Consider the following 14,527-nt stretch of genomic DNA (forward strand, 5'->3'; position numbering starts at 1 on the left):
AAGTTTTGTTGTCTAATAATGTTACCATAGCAACTTTAGGAAGCAAAAGCACTGAATTCCCTCAGAAGCAAAGGAATGACATTTGTCTTTTTGTTTTTGGAGAAATATGGGAGATTAGATAATTTGGTTTTCTTAATAAAACAAAACTTGCTGATACTCAAAGCAAAGCAGATATAGGGCAGTATGACCATCCATTTTTACTTGTCTATGTTATCAACCTGGATGGACTATGTGGACTAGATGAATACCTGTGTCTCCTAATTCATGAAGAAAGCAATTGGGAGTCAAACCAATTATTGTGAATTTCATTATCTGGTAGTATATAGACATTGTTGTTTCTCTGATGAAGTCAACATTGTCACAATGTTATAGAGTCCTTAACAAAAATTTCCAAATGTAAATTCTGTCACCAACCACTTGAAACCTCAATCAGGGGTATATTATAGTTTTATATTTTCCCAAATTTATAGTTAACATTATTAAAAGGCAAGTCAAATTCTCATTTGAAAGCATGCAAATAAAGACACATTCTCTTTCACTGTTTTGCAAGGCTTTCTTTTGTCTCATCTCTATGTAAATTAAATTCCCCAAGTACAGGTGACACTAGTAAAATTTTAAATCCCTTTTTGTAGGAATGCAGGGAAAGATTAAAGTGGTGTATGAGCTTCAATCTTCAGAAGGTGTCATAAGGATTCCTCATAGTTTATTTTAATGAATACATTGGCTCCACGAAGAAAAATTAATAATAGATGTGTAGATTGATTCCTTAATAATTATTTCTTGCTTCCTTTGGGGATTTCCCAGGAAAATTTATTTCCCTACAATTATCTGAAGATAGACCATTTTGTAGGAATATTTATAAGCAGTAAACACACACACACACAAACACACACACACACACACACAAACACTACTACTACTACCACCACTACCACCACCACCAGCAAAAATAACAATAAAACAACACCAGCAGCAGCACCAATATTATCTGTAACTGCAAGTGAAGACAGTTGTATTAAGCGATACATACTCTTTTTGCCCAGTCAGCTATGCTGACAGTTTCTCCTACCAATAATTTAAATTATATTTAGTAGTTTGTGTGTGTGTGTGTGTGTGTGTGTGTGTGTGTGTGTGTGTGTGTGCAAACACCATGGTAGGCACATGGACTTACAGGACAACTTACAGGAGTTGCCTCTTTCCTTATCTTTGGTATTCAGTGCGAGAACTCAGGCCCTCAGGGTAGGAATCACGTGTCTTTATCTGCTGAGCTATGTGGGTGTTATTTTCTATGAAGCAAGTGACTTGTGATTGAATCTGTAGTATGCCCTCGCCTCTACTTATATTAATAGTTAAACGCTAATTTAAATTTGAAATTAGGAAAGTTAACTAATTTTAAATTCATGTTTAGAACAATTTTATACACAGCACTGAAATCAAATCCTGATCTTCCCACCTCAAGGTCCAGAGTAGTTGGGACTACAGATCTAAAGACACCACGCTCAGCTTATGTTCTTTTGTCTCTTTCCACATATTTCCAGCTGTCTCCCATTCATTTATTTTCCATGTATTAGCTGTATATGAGATATAACATATGAAATAAACTAAACATTTAGAGGTATACTATGTAGTTATATTACATATGATTGTACATTTAATAAATCTACATGAGTCTAAAATTGTACTGTTTTATACTGACTAATGTATCTTATTTAGGAATTTTCTGTCCTAAGTTGGTTGGGAGTATTGATCATAATCCTAAAATATTATTCTAAACCTTTACTCTCTATCTCTCATTCTTTGTCTCTTTCTATTTCTGTCTCCAACTATGTCTCTGTCTCTGTCTGTGTCTATGTCTCTGTCTCCCTCTTTCTCTCTCTCTTTCTCTATCCCTTTGTGTGTGTGTGTGTGTGTGTGTGTGTGTGTGTGTGTTTGTGTGTGCGTGATCTCTCAATTTTTGTCTGTCTTTTCTAAATTGGTAAAATTGCTATTTAGTGGTTTATCCCAGAAGAATTAAGAAATTTGCAAGCTAGTTTATAAGCAGCAAATAATAGACACACATATGTCTCCTGTGGCTCTTCTGTAGAAATTGTTTCAGTAATGAGCCAATGAGTTTTATTAAAGAGACTTTATGTGCCTGTTTACTCGCTTCATATGAAATCATTAATTTTACAAAAACCCCACTTACACAAAACTGGCTTCTTGCTTTATGTGACTATAGACACCCTACTGATTTCATGTGTCCTTTCACTCCTACATATTTTTCTATGTTAGAATTGCCAGTCTGCAAACTTGCCCAGGAGTCAATCCTACAAATTTTCCTGGAGTCTGTGTCCCCTGGTTATGCCCTACATTGTAGGGAAGTCTCCTGAATCATACTTTCCCAGCTGAAGCCTTCCAATGAACCCTGGGAATAAACCTGCATGCTGTGGGCACTGGATCTGCCTTCTGTACCACGTGGGAAACCGTGTCTCCCCTATTTCATCAGCCTGCCTGTACTTCTTCCTGGATTACTTTCCCTCTTGCATCAGGCATATAAATACTAGGGACCCCTCTGCTGTGCTCCCCAAGTCTATGTATTCCTAGATTACAAAATTCATATAATATACACTTGTAAAATTTCTAGGAATGTGTGAATAAATTCCTTTTGACTAAGGGAAGACACATAAAACAAACAAATGAACAAAAGAAATGGTTCCACCTAAGTGTACCATGATGGATCAATAATTTTATTATAATAAGCATCTTAGAAAAATGAGTACACTTGACGTAAATATAAAAATTATATTTCTTTGGGCATTTTCCAAAACTGTTGACTATTTGGATGAAGTAACTTTCTAGATGTTTCACTGAATCTGGGGACTGCTATATACCACAGTCGTCATTGTTCTCACTCTATGTTGATATCTTTATGCACTGAAGGATAGATTTGTTCTGGCTATGAAAAATAATATCACACATATGTGGGTACCAAGATGCTTCAAGAAACACAGTGTTCAAATAAGCACAATGATTGGCTGCTTGTAGTAGTTACTAGTCTACATGCTATTTGAAATCGTTGGTTTGTCAACAAATTATTTCCAAAAAATAAATAAAGAATAAAATAAGCATTACTTTTGATTAAGAACAATGCAGAAAAAAGACTGCATTTCTAATAATTCACAAGATTGAGACATATTTCAGGTCTAACAGCACTGAGCACAGGGGATGTGGCAGCATAACTGTGATCAGATATCAAGCTTCCTTTTTCAAGTTAATTTAAACTTTTTATCCCTTTTAGTGCATTTATTCACTTTATTTACTATTGATTTAGCCACACAGCCAATGCTAACACTATATGAACACACACTCACACACACAGACACACATATATATATAGTCATATAGATTACATGTAAACAAATCTAAATTACTTTAAATCTCTATTCCTGTGATAAATTGGTTTATCATCAAATAAGTCAGTAGATAGTGATCTCCAAAGTGATCTCCTCGAACTATTGCAAAACACATAATTCTAGTGGTCTTATGTACTGAGAAACTGATCCTCTATCTGTATACATAGGAGTATCCAAAACTATACTAAATGGTAGCAGCACTACAAAGGTTGAGAACCACTGACATAAAGTAAAACAAACCCAAAAATTCATCACTGAGGTATTCAATTAAGACACAGACATTGGAATTATTTGTTATTCTTGAATAAAATGAAATGGATCATATAGATAAAAGTATGTAGAAAAACAGAGTATAAGTTCCATTTAAATAATTTTTGTTTCCCAAGTTAAATAATATAAGTATGAATCTGAAATAGACCAAAATATTTTATGAAAAAAATATTTATTATCTGTATCTGGTGAATATTTTTCATGGCGGAGTGTGAAAGAAAGGAGACAAGACTTTGGCATTAGTTCATCTTCTAGACTACCTAAGGAGGAAGAAGATAATTCAGTAGGTAAAGATACATTCTGTTTGGCACAATTTTTTTACTTTTCTAAATAAATCTGTACCTGAAACATTGGATAATCATATCTGTATGTACAATAAAATATAAGCCAAACTTACATTTTATCCTCAATTTCTTGACATTTTTCTATGCTATGAATCATTATTATGTGATAGAATAAAATGATTTTGCATTTTCTTGGTTCATTTGTATTGTAGACATGTCTCATATATTAATTATTAACCATTTTCAATCATTAAAAGTATAATGATTGATATAAAACTTATATTGATATCATTTTTACATTAAACCATCCTCATGCACTTCTTTCTCTGGCAATATACATAATTTCTCATTTGCTACAATGCTAGACTGTGTTTGGGTAGTACATAATCTACATAGAACTGTTTAAACTTCATAAAGTTACATACAGCTGAAAGATATTTACAAAGAATACATTAACATGTATAAACATCCATTATCCTTAAATCTAACCACACCCCTTCAGTCTTGTTTCCCTTCAGGTGTCGTTTCCTTGTGGACGTGACTCCTTTCCATCCATCACTCTCTTTCATTCCCCAGTTCTTCTCAACTCCTGGGGCCTTTCCAGACAGCAAGGTCCGAAAAAGAGACATGAATAGAGAACAACTAACCACTGTTGTATTGTACATGAATTCGTCCCATTGTCCTTGCAGAGGTCTCTTTCCAGGACTGTCCATGAACCCACTGAAACACCCACTACAGCCAGACTACCAGAACGATTCTGTTCTCATCTCTGGTTAGATGGTATCAGCTAGTCTTACACCCAGTCCTCATGGCACAACACCTTTCACATTCTGTACCTTCCTACACGGGACCTTTAAAAACATGGTTTGTTCTCTGTGACAGACTGAAGCTTAATTTCACACTCTACAGTGCTGTCTTGTAAGTCACAGAAACAAAGTTCTCTCTGTGTGTCTCCAATGGATCCTTTGTCTAAAGGCTCACAGTCTATGAGACTGTGATTATGATTCCTTCCTAAACTCCAGTTCTTATTAACTGATTTTTTTTTCTAGAATGCAGAAGGGGATCCCTAATATGTTTTAGGGACCCTGATTCTCTGTATGTTTGTACTTACACCTCAGCCAAAATATCACAGAAAGAGAGGCCTGCCTCAGTTTATTGTTTCCCAGGATCAGGGCACAGGAGTGGCCTGAGGGGAAAGCCACTCCTATACACCGTAAAAAGTGAGAAAGAAGATTTGTATGTTGAGCATCAATACTCAAAGACTGTGAAAAAAGTGACATAGCAAAAACAGTATATAGTAACAGGAAGGCGACCACAGTTTGCAAGCCTTTTATGTGGGCCACGGTGCTGACATCTCTGGAGCCTGTAGCATTGTGGTGCATGGTCTTCAGGTGTCTCCACAGGGAGAAGATGAGCAGAAGAAACATTGTCAGGGATGTCGTGAATGGGATGAATGTAAACACCGTGCTGATGGATAGAAAGAGCCCGTAAGCTCTTAAAGTGTTATTTGCACCACACTTCTGGACCATGTTCACTTGAAATCTATCAGTGTATATGTGTATGACTATAACGTTTATAAACAAGATGATCAGAGACACCACCAATGTCACCGAAACCACTTTTTTAACTTTCCATTTGAGGGCAAGGAAAACAGTGTTTGAGAAATTGGTTATCTTCAGAAAATAAAAGATGCTGAGGCATGTAGCAAACCAGACACTGAAATGATTGGTCACTGTCCAGGATATAGTAAGGAGTCTTATCATTATTCCAATTCCCAATGAAGCTGGGTCCAAAAATGCTATCAAGAACCCTGTGATTAGTGACAATACAAAAGCAGTCCTGGAGATGGCCAGGCCCATGTAGATCTTATCCACTGCAGAAATCTTTCCTCTTTTAATCCAGTCTATGATGTTCACCAGAGCTATGAATACATTGGCTAAGATTCCTATGATGAGCTCCAGACTTACAGTACTTATCAACATTAGCCGTAGGGCAGCCCTCATTGTCACCACCATGATGATCCAAATTCCTCTGAAATAACAAAGATGTGTTAATACAGTCTTCTAAAATGTTCTGTCTGATTGTAAACATAATCACTTTCTGAACTCTCATGGAAAATGTGAACCAAAAGCCAAATTTCACTAATGAAATGGTTTATGTTCACACACACACACACACACACACACACACACGCACGCACGCACACACACACACACGCACGCACACACACACGCACACACACACGCACAGCCTTTGTTATCAAAAATAGCCCAGCTGAACTTCATCCCAATGCTCCATGTCCTGTGTACAGCAGCCTGAAGCCCTCTGTAGTTTCTGCAGAAAAAAATTAAAATTTGTATGCTGCTATTTAAATAAAATTATGCATATTTTTTGTTTGTTTTGCTCAATCTACAGATTTTGGCCTGGATACCTTTATTCTGGATTACTAATATTATAGAATTCTAATTCACCGTGAAGTAACATAAATCTGGATTCACATATAAAATACAAGCTTATCAAATACAACAAAATGCAGTATATACAAAGTCTTATTGTGTTTTCCAAAATTCTTTCTACATTCTGCCAGTTACTTAATAAATAATAGAAACCATTATTTTTCAAATACTTATTAGTGAAAATGCTAATGTTTGCATATTTTATAAGGTCATCATTCACAGTTGTGAATGTAATATAAATATACTCTAATAGATACACAAATGTATTTATTTCTATTAAAATCTCCATTCTCAATTCAAGCAATTGAGAAGTTTAACCCTTATTGTACATTGACCTCATGCAAGATGCAATGATAGCTAGTAGGACACTGTATAAAATTATTTGCAGTTATTGTTGACCCAGTGACAATATAAATATTTGTAAATTTGTGACTTTTAAATCTGTGAGAAAAGGAAGCATAAGCGTTTTCCCCCCAGTACTATAAAATAGACAAAGAGTAAAAGATTTTGCTTCCATTTAAAAGATCTTCATAATTCTCTCTCACTTTTTTAATGCATCTGATTCCCCCAACATCACCAAGGAAGTTCAGACATTATTTCATCTACTTTGATTCAAGAACTGTGCCACTAGCATCACTATACATATCAAGGTAGATGAAGCATGACACATAGCTTAGACAGTCTGGAAAATAAGGTGAGCCACCGTACCTTCTTCAAGAGCTTAACTATGCTTCAAAATATGACAAAATAATCAAACATGGTAAACATGGTAAACATGGTGGGATGGTGCATATGGATAAATCCAACCTGACACTGAAATGGCCAACATAGGAAATGAAGTCCAAACGTAATCTGGGCCACACAAGATACTGTCTAAACACAATAACATCATCACCACCACCATCATCATCATCAACAACAACAACAAAGAGAAGTTATGAAGTTTGCAAAAAAAGATGCGCTTCTCCAGGATTACCACAATCTCTGTCTCAAAAAGGGATAGACAGACAGACAGAGAGACAGACAGATGATTGATAGATAGATAGATAGATAGATAGATAGATAGATAGATAGATAGATAGATAGATAGATGATAAATAAAAACTACACAGGACATGTTGGGGAGGTAAATTAGGCTAGTTACTGAAACAAATTAAGGGAAATTTCTAAGCATGAAGTATAATAGAAACGTAATCTTACCATCAATATAAAGGAAAAACAGGTCTCATTGGTAGGACTCCTTCCATATAACAAAAAACAAGGAAGAAGACCATGCAAAACTCCCTGGCATCAGGCCTGTGTGGGTAGGTTCTGCTACTGGAACTTCCAGGCTTTCAAAAAAGGACAGAAATTTGTCTATTGTGAGAAGGCAAGGGATTGGGGATTTAGCTCAGCGGCAGAGCGTTTGCCTAGCAAGCGCAAGGCCTTGGGTTCAGTCCCCAGCTCCAAAAAAAAAGAGAGAAGGCACCACAAACTCCAGGTGTTTCCCTAAGCCTTCACCACCCCTTATGTTCCATTATACATGGGAAACACTTGAGACTCTACCTAAACAGGAGATCCTAGGAAGATGGTTATTCCAGACTGGGTGAGAGTGGCACAATTCCAACGTATTTCATCTAACTGAATCTAACTTATTAATGATCGGTCATTATTCCAACAGGGACTGCCTCTATGAATGTCGTTGTAATGTGACATATATATGCAAATTAGTACAGTTATGATGGTTTTTATTTTATTACTGAATGTTATATGCTGTCCGTACCAAACACAAGCAATTTATAAGGATTTAACAAAACTAATTTCAAAACTGCATCTGTGTGTTTACATCATTGTTCACAATAATAACCCACTAACTATATTTTCAATGTCTATATTATAAAAAGATAAATCTACATTATATTCTGGATCACTACCACTTCAATTTATTTTTAAAAATTAAGTAAGTAAATTACTGAGACTTCATTCTTTCTCATTTTTATTGTTACCGTAATTTTTGTATTAATTTTTGATATCATAATATAATTATATCATCTCTTTTCCAATTCTTCAGTCCAAATCTTCCTATATACCCATCTCTGCTCTCTTTCAAATTCATGACCATTTCACTGATTATTGTGATATGCATTAATATTTATTTATGTTTCATATATACATAGGATAGATAGTGATAGATCAATATAGATAGAAAAATAAATAGAAAAATCATGGGTGGTGTACTGGCTGGTTTTATGTGTCAACTTGACACAAGCTGAAGTTATAACAGAGAACGGAGCCTCAGTTGAGGAAATGCCTCCATGAGATCCTGAGAAAAAGGGCATTTTCTCAACTAGTGATCAAGGGGAGGGGTCCCAGCCCATTATGGGTAGTGCTGTCCCTTGGCTGGTAGTCTTGGGTTCTATAAGAGAGCAAGCTGAACAAACCAGGAGAAGCAAGCCAGTAACTTTCCATGGCCTCTGCATCAGTTCCTGTTTCCTGCCCTGTGTTCCTTTGTTGATGAACAGCAATATTAATGTGTAAGTTGAATAAACCCTTTTCTCCTCAACTTGTATCTTGGTCATGATATTTGGACAGGAATAAAAACCCTGACTAGGACAGATATATTGATAGAATGATACATAGATGATAGATAGATAGATAGATAGATAGATAGATAGATAGATAGATAGATAGATAGACAGACAATATTACATAAATAGATGAAATAATAATAATAGAATAAATTTGGACACCATGCCTTGTTCATTATGAAACTTATACATGTATATGTTCTATAGACTTCAGCAGGGTCAGCTACTGAATTGAGCTTTTGTTCTCCCTGATATTCACTTTTTTAGAGAAAAGAAGAACCATCTTCTTTTCTCTAAAAGAAATTGAATGTTATCCTCAGTAGACAAAAGTGTGAACCAGATAGTATTCTAGTGATGAGTCTCCTCTCCTTGTTCTTTGAGTCCATCAGGTTAAATACATAATGAAGCAACAGAGAATCAGTGATGAGTCTGCCAAGGTCGGAGTCAGGGAATAGGAGAATGTAGGTAATAAATGGAGTCAGATCCATTTACTTGAACATGTAGTCAAAGAGACTTTGAAGTATTTAAAGAGAAGAAATAATGAGATGGACAAAAGCTATAGTGAGTTCAAAGACATCCACACAATAAGAATCAGTCTATTACAAAAGGAGAGTAGAGGTGGAAAAATTAAGCCTTAAGATTCCACTGGAAAGAAGTCCAAAAGCTTAACTAACTCCATAGTTAAGACTGAACCAATTAAAAGAACCAGATGCAAAAGTTAGACAAATCTAATCTTCCTCTCTCTTCCTCTCTCTTTTCCTCTCTCTCTCTCTCTCTCTCTCTCTCTCTCTCTCTCTCTCTCTCTCTCTCTCTCTCTCTCTCTCTCTTCCTCTCCTGGCTTGACACGATAAAAAAAAGTTAGACAAAGTCTTATTCTAGACAGAAATTAAGAATGTGTCAGGTATAGTGAATCAAGGATTACAAAGTTTTTGTTCATTGTTCTTAAAGAGCTATAAACATTACCAGGAAGCAGTTGCCTGAAGAGAGGACACACATTGACACCTCTGATACTTTTAGGAATTGGTCCAGCAGCATGTGGCTACTGTGCTGATGACTATCTGTTAGTGGATATTCATTTTCAAAATATCTCACACGGTTTATTTAATTTCTAGAAAAACAATAAAATAATAATACAGTGTTTGGAGATTTTTGTTTTTTTGTTTCATTTTGTTTTGCTTTCTTTCTTCTGGTGTGGGTATGTGTGTTTGTGTGTTTGTGTGTGTGTGTGTCTGTGTTTATGTGTGTGTGTGTGTGTTTAGTCTAGTTATCAAAGTGATTAAACCCAGAGTTTCATATATGCTAAGTTCATACTCTATCTAACCAATCTATCTATTTATTGTTCTTGGCTTAATATTTTGTAAAATATCATGCTCATTCAATATGTTAATGACATAATAATCACCGATGACTACAATGTAAAAAGTTTCCAAAAATAACAGAAAATAATGCAAAATGAAATAAATCCCAAATCAATAAAATTAGAGTAAAATGGGGAGGGGGGAGGGAAGGTTACAATAGTTTTCAATAGTATGGAACATTTTAAAAGTTTACATCCTACAAATTAGAAAAGGTATCTTGTAATTTAAAAAACAAACAAAAACAAAACAAAACAGCAACAACAACCCACACGTGTCCCAGCTAGGTGCTAGCATCTGTGGTCTCTGTTCCTAGCTGATGCCATGGCCTGAGACCTTTTTCTCTGTCATTGCCAAGCTGCACAGCCCATAGGTGTGAATACCTGGAGCTACCACTTGAGTTCAACCAACCATTCACTCTCATGGCTCAGCTCTGCCAATGCCATGGCTGCCTTGCAGCTCTGCAGTCTCACTCACCCACCTGAATTGTAACAAATAAAAAATGCCAGGCAGTCTTAATTTTAAAATTAATCAGAATGACACAGCTGCTAGGCACAGAATCTATTGTTTTTAAACTCATCATCTATTCTGTGTTGGAAATTCTTCTGGTGGCAATGGCGCCAGCTGGTCTGACAATTCCTTGGCCTACATCCTGCACATCCTCTCACTCTCTCCCTCACCAAAAAAGGGCCATTCCTTTCTTCGGTGTCCCCTCTTTCTCTCTTGGACTCAGAAAAAGCCACTTCCTTACCTTGGCTTCTTGTCTTTATTAGCCAATCAAATAATTTCGGGAAATTCCCCTACACCGCATCTTTTTCTGTCCAATAAAAAAGAAAACCTCTTCTCCAAGGTATAATTGAAAAAAGAAATTATGAAAAGAAAATTACATAGTATGAGGTACAAATGACATCCAGTCCATCAATTTGTCAATTTAGATAGAGCAATATACCATCTATCTAACTTAAAAGTCTTACAATTCTACAGCTGAGCTATGTCCTAGTTATAGCCTATGTACTATCTGAAAACCATCCTCTCAAAGATATATATATATATATATATTCTCTCTCAATGCTAAGCAGCTTGGGTTGGTTAAGTCCCTATGGCCACTCTTCCAGCCTGACAGAAATCTGGGAGTGATTTAAATATTACCTGAAAATATAGGAAGCACTAGCAAAGCTTCCAAAACTAAAACAAATTGCAGAGGCAACAGCCTACCTGTACTTGCAACATCTGTCTTTGACTTTTTGGCCCGGGATCTATCTCACAGACATTTGCAAAGCAGAATTATTTAAGAACTGCTCAGCCTGTCTCTGCAAAGCCAACAGTTGACTTTTCTGAATGATGTGTCCTTTTCCTGGACAGTATTGGTCTGCAGATGAAGCAGGCAATTTGTGCCCAGTGGCTACCTGGCCAGGATAAACAGCTTCAAGTGGAAGTGAAGTTGATCAGTATCTTCTTTGAACCGAGAAGGGGGTGCTGTCAGGAGCAGATATGTTTCAACATCAATTGATTTGAAAACATTAAATGTCATATTCTGTAGATCTCTTAGGTTTTTGAAAACTATCTATGTAAAGTAACCCGGATGATTGCCCTTTAACTCTTTCAGCTATTTCTCATTGAAATATCTCAAAAACACACCTTAATTATTAACTCTTATCCAAGAGTTCGTTATCTAGCCCAAAATTCATATTCTTAAATCAATTAAAAACAGTTTGTAGTGGCAGTTATAAAAGACTGGCATTAAGCTATTTTTCAATTTTTGTATCAATAGAAGAAATTCTTACCATTGAAAATTTTAATTCTGTATCAAAATAAATTCTGTACCAATGTAAGGAATTATAACGTTAACTTTGTAATAAGTATAAATTTTTCTACCAATAAGATTATGGCTACACAATCAATTCCACCCATTTCTACCCTGTTCAGACAATTTCTGAATTCCCTAGAATGACAATCTTTACAATAACCTCTTCTAGATCCCGGAAACCTGGAAATCAGGATGACAAAATTCCACAACTTGTTACTGCTGAACGTGGTTGAGAACATCTTTTAAAAAGAGTGGAAGAGTAGGCCAAGCCTGAAGAAGAACAAGTCACCAGTTGCTATTCAATCTCTGATATTTAAGTGTGACTGTATATGTCTAAAAGTTTGAATGAGGCAAGACGACCTTGAATCCATGACATTGGTAGATAAAGCAGGTCAGTTCTGCACAGCTCTACACTCTGCAATACGTAAGTCTCACTACACAATTCTTTCTGTAAAGTCACAATTACACATATACCTAAACCACAAAGGGACCCAACAAAGAAAGAGAACTACATACCAATTTCACTTTTGAATATCGATGTAAAAATACTCAATAAATTTCTCAAAAAACAAATTCAAGAACACATCAAAATGATCATCCATCATGATCAAGGAGACTTCATTCCAGGGATCCAGGGATGATTCAGTGTATGGAAGTCCATCACTGTAATCCACTATATAAGCAAACTCAAAGAAGAAAAAAATATGAACATTTCAATAGATGCTGAAAAGTCCTTTGGCAAAATACAATTCCCCTTCATGATAAAAGTCTCGGAAAGATCAGAAATTCAAGGTTCATACCTAAATATAATAAAGACAATTTACAGCAAATGAGTAACCAGCACCAAACTAAATGGAAAGAAACTCAAAGCAATCCCATTAAAATCAGAAACAAGTTTGGCCACTCTCTCCAAACCTATTCAATACAGTACTAGAAGTTAATAAAATGTTCAACATCCTTAGTCATCAGGGAAATGTAAACCAAAATGACCCTGAGATTCCTCCTGACATCAGTCAGAATGGCTAAGAAAAAAGACTCAAGTGCTCCCCGACAGACAAAACTCTGACTCATAATTGTTTGTGTCTGAAAGAACTGAACGGATGAAAATGGAGAAGAGTCTGAGGAAAAGAATGTCCAGTGACAAGCCAAAAATGGGATCCAGCTTAAAAGGTGGCCTCAAGGCCTGACACCATTACTGAGGCTATGGAGAACTCTCAAAAAAAAAATGACCTATCATGACTGCCCTCCAAAAGACCCAACAAGCACCCGAAAGGGACAGATGCAGATATTGTACCCAACCAATGAACAGAAGCTGCTGATCCTTGAGGTTGAATTAGGTAAAAGCTAGAAGAAACTGAGAAGGAGGGTGACCCTGTAGAAGGACCAGCAGTCTCAATTTGACCAGTATCTCCAAGATCTCTCAGACAATGGATCACCAATCATGTAGGATGTACAAACTGATATAAAGCCCCCAACACATACACAGCAGAGGACTTCCAGGTATGGGATCAGTCAGAGAAGATACACTTAAACCTCAAGAGACTGTAGGCCCCAGGGAGTTAAGATGTCTGGTGGAGGGGGACATCCTTGTGGAGACTGGGACAGGGGGAAGAGGAATGTGATGTGGAACAGTCAGAGAGTGGACCAGGACCTGGATGGTAATAGAACCTGGAGTGTAAAAAAAAGAAAGAAAAAAAAAAGCAAATAAAGGTGACAGCAGATGATGGCAAGGATATAGAGAAGGAGGAATGTGAACACTGCTCTTTTGCTGGTGGTTTGCAAGCTGGTTCAACCACTCCAGAAATCAGTCTGGCAGTTCCTCAGAAATTGGACGTAGTACTACCTGAGGACCCAGCTATACCACTTCTGGGCATATACCTGAAAGATGATCCAACATTTAACAAGGACACATGCTCCACTATGTTCATAGCATCCTTATTTATAATAACCAGAAGCTGGAAACAAACCCAGATGTCCCTCAACATACAGAGGAACGGATACAGAAAATGTGGTATATTCACACAATGGAGTACTACTCATCCATTAAAAACAATGACGCCATGAAATTCACAGTCAAATGGATAGAACTAGAACATATCATCCTCAGGGAGGTAACAGACTCAAAAGAACACACATGGTATGCACTCGCTGATAAGTGGATATTAGTCAAATAGCTTGGAATACCCATGATACATCTAACAGACCATACAAAGGTTAAGAAAAAGAAAGACCAAAGGGTGGTTGCCTCAGTCCTACTTGAAAGGCAAAACAAAATAATCACAGAAGGTTGAGAGCTGGAGGGTTTTGAAAAGAATAGAGGAGGGGGAGAGGAAAAAGTGGGGCATGATTATTTGTGGAAAGAGACAGGAAAGATGTACAGAATGTCAGGACATTTA

General features: G+C 36.4%; 1 protein-coding gene across 1 annotated transcript; it reads right to left on the reverse strand.

Annotated features, from left to right (window-relative positions):
* Positions 1-5,022: 5,022 nt before the first annotated feature.
* Positions 5,023-5,961, reverse strand: Tas2r103 (taste receptor, type 2, member 103). The gene has a single exon (NM_001166690.2). The coding sequence runs from the start codon at positions 5,959-5,961 to the stop codon at positions 5,023-5,025; it is 939 nt and encodes a 312-aa protein (NP_001160162.2).
* Positions 5,962-14,527: the final 8,566 nt, after the last annotated feature.

The sequence above is a fragment of the Rattus norvegicus genome, chromosome 4 (assembly GCF_021556685.1).
Source record: "Rattus norvegicus strain SHRSP/BbbUtx chromosome 4, alternate assembly SHRSP_T2T, whole genome shotgun sequence".
Lineage (NCBI taxonomy): Eukaryota > Metazoa > Chordata > Mammalia > Rodentia > Muridae > Rattus > Rattus norvegicus.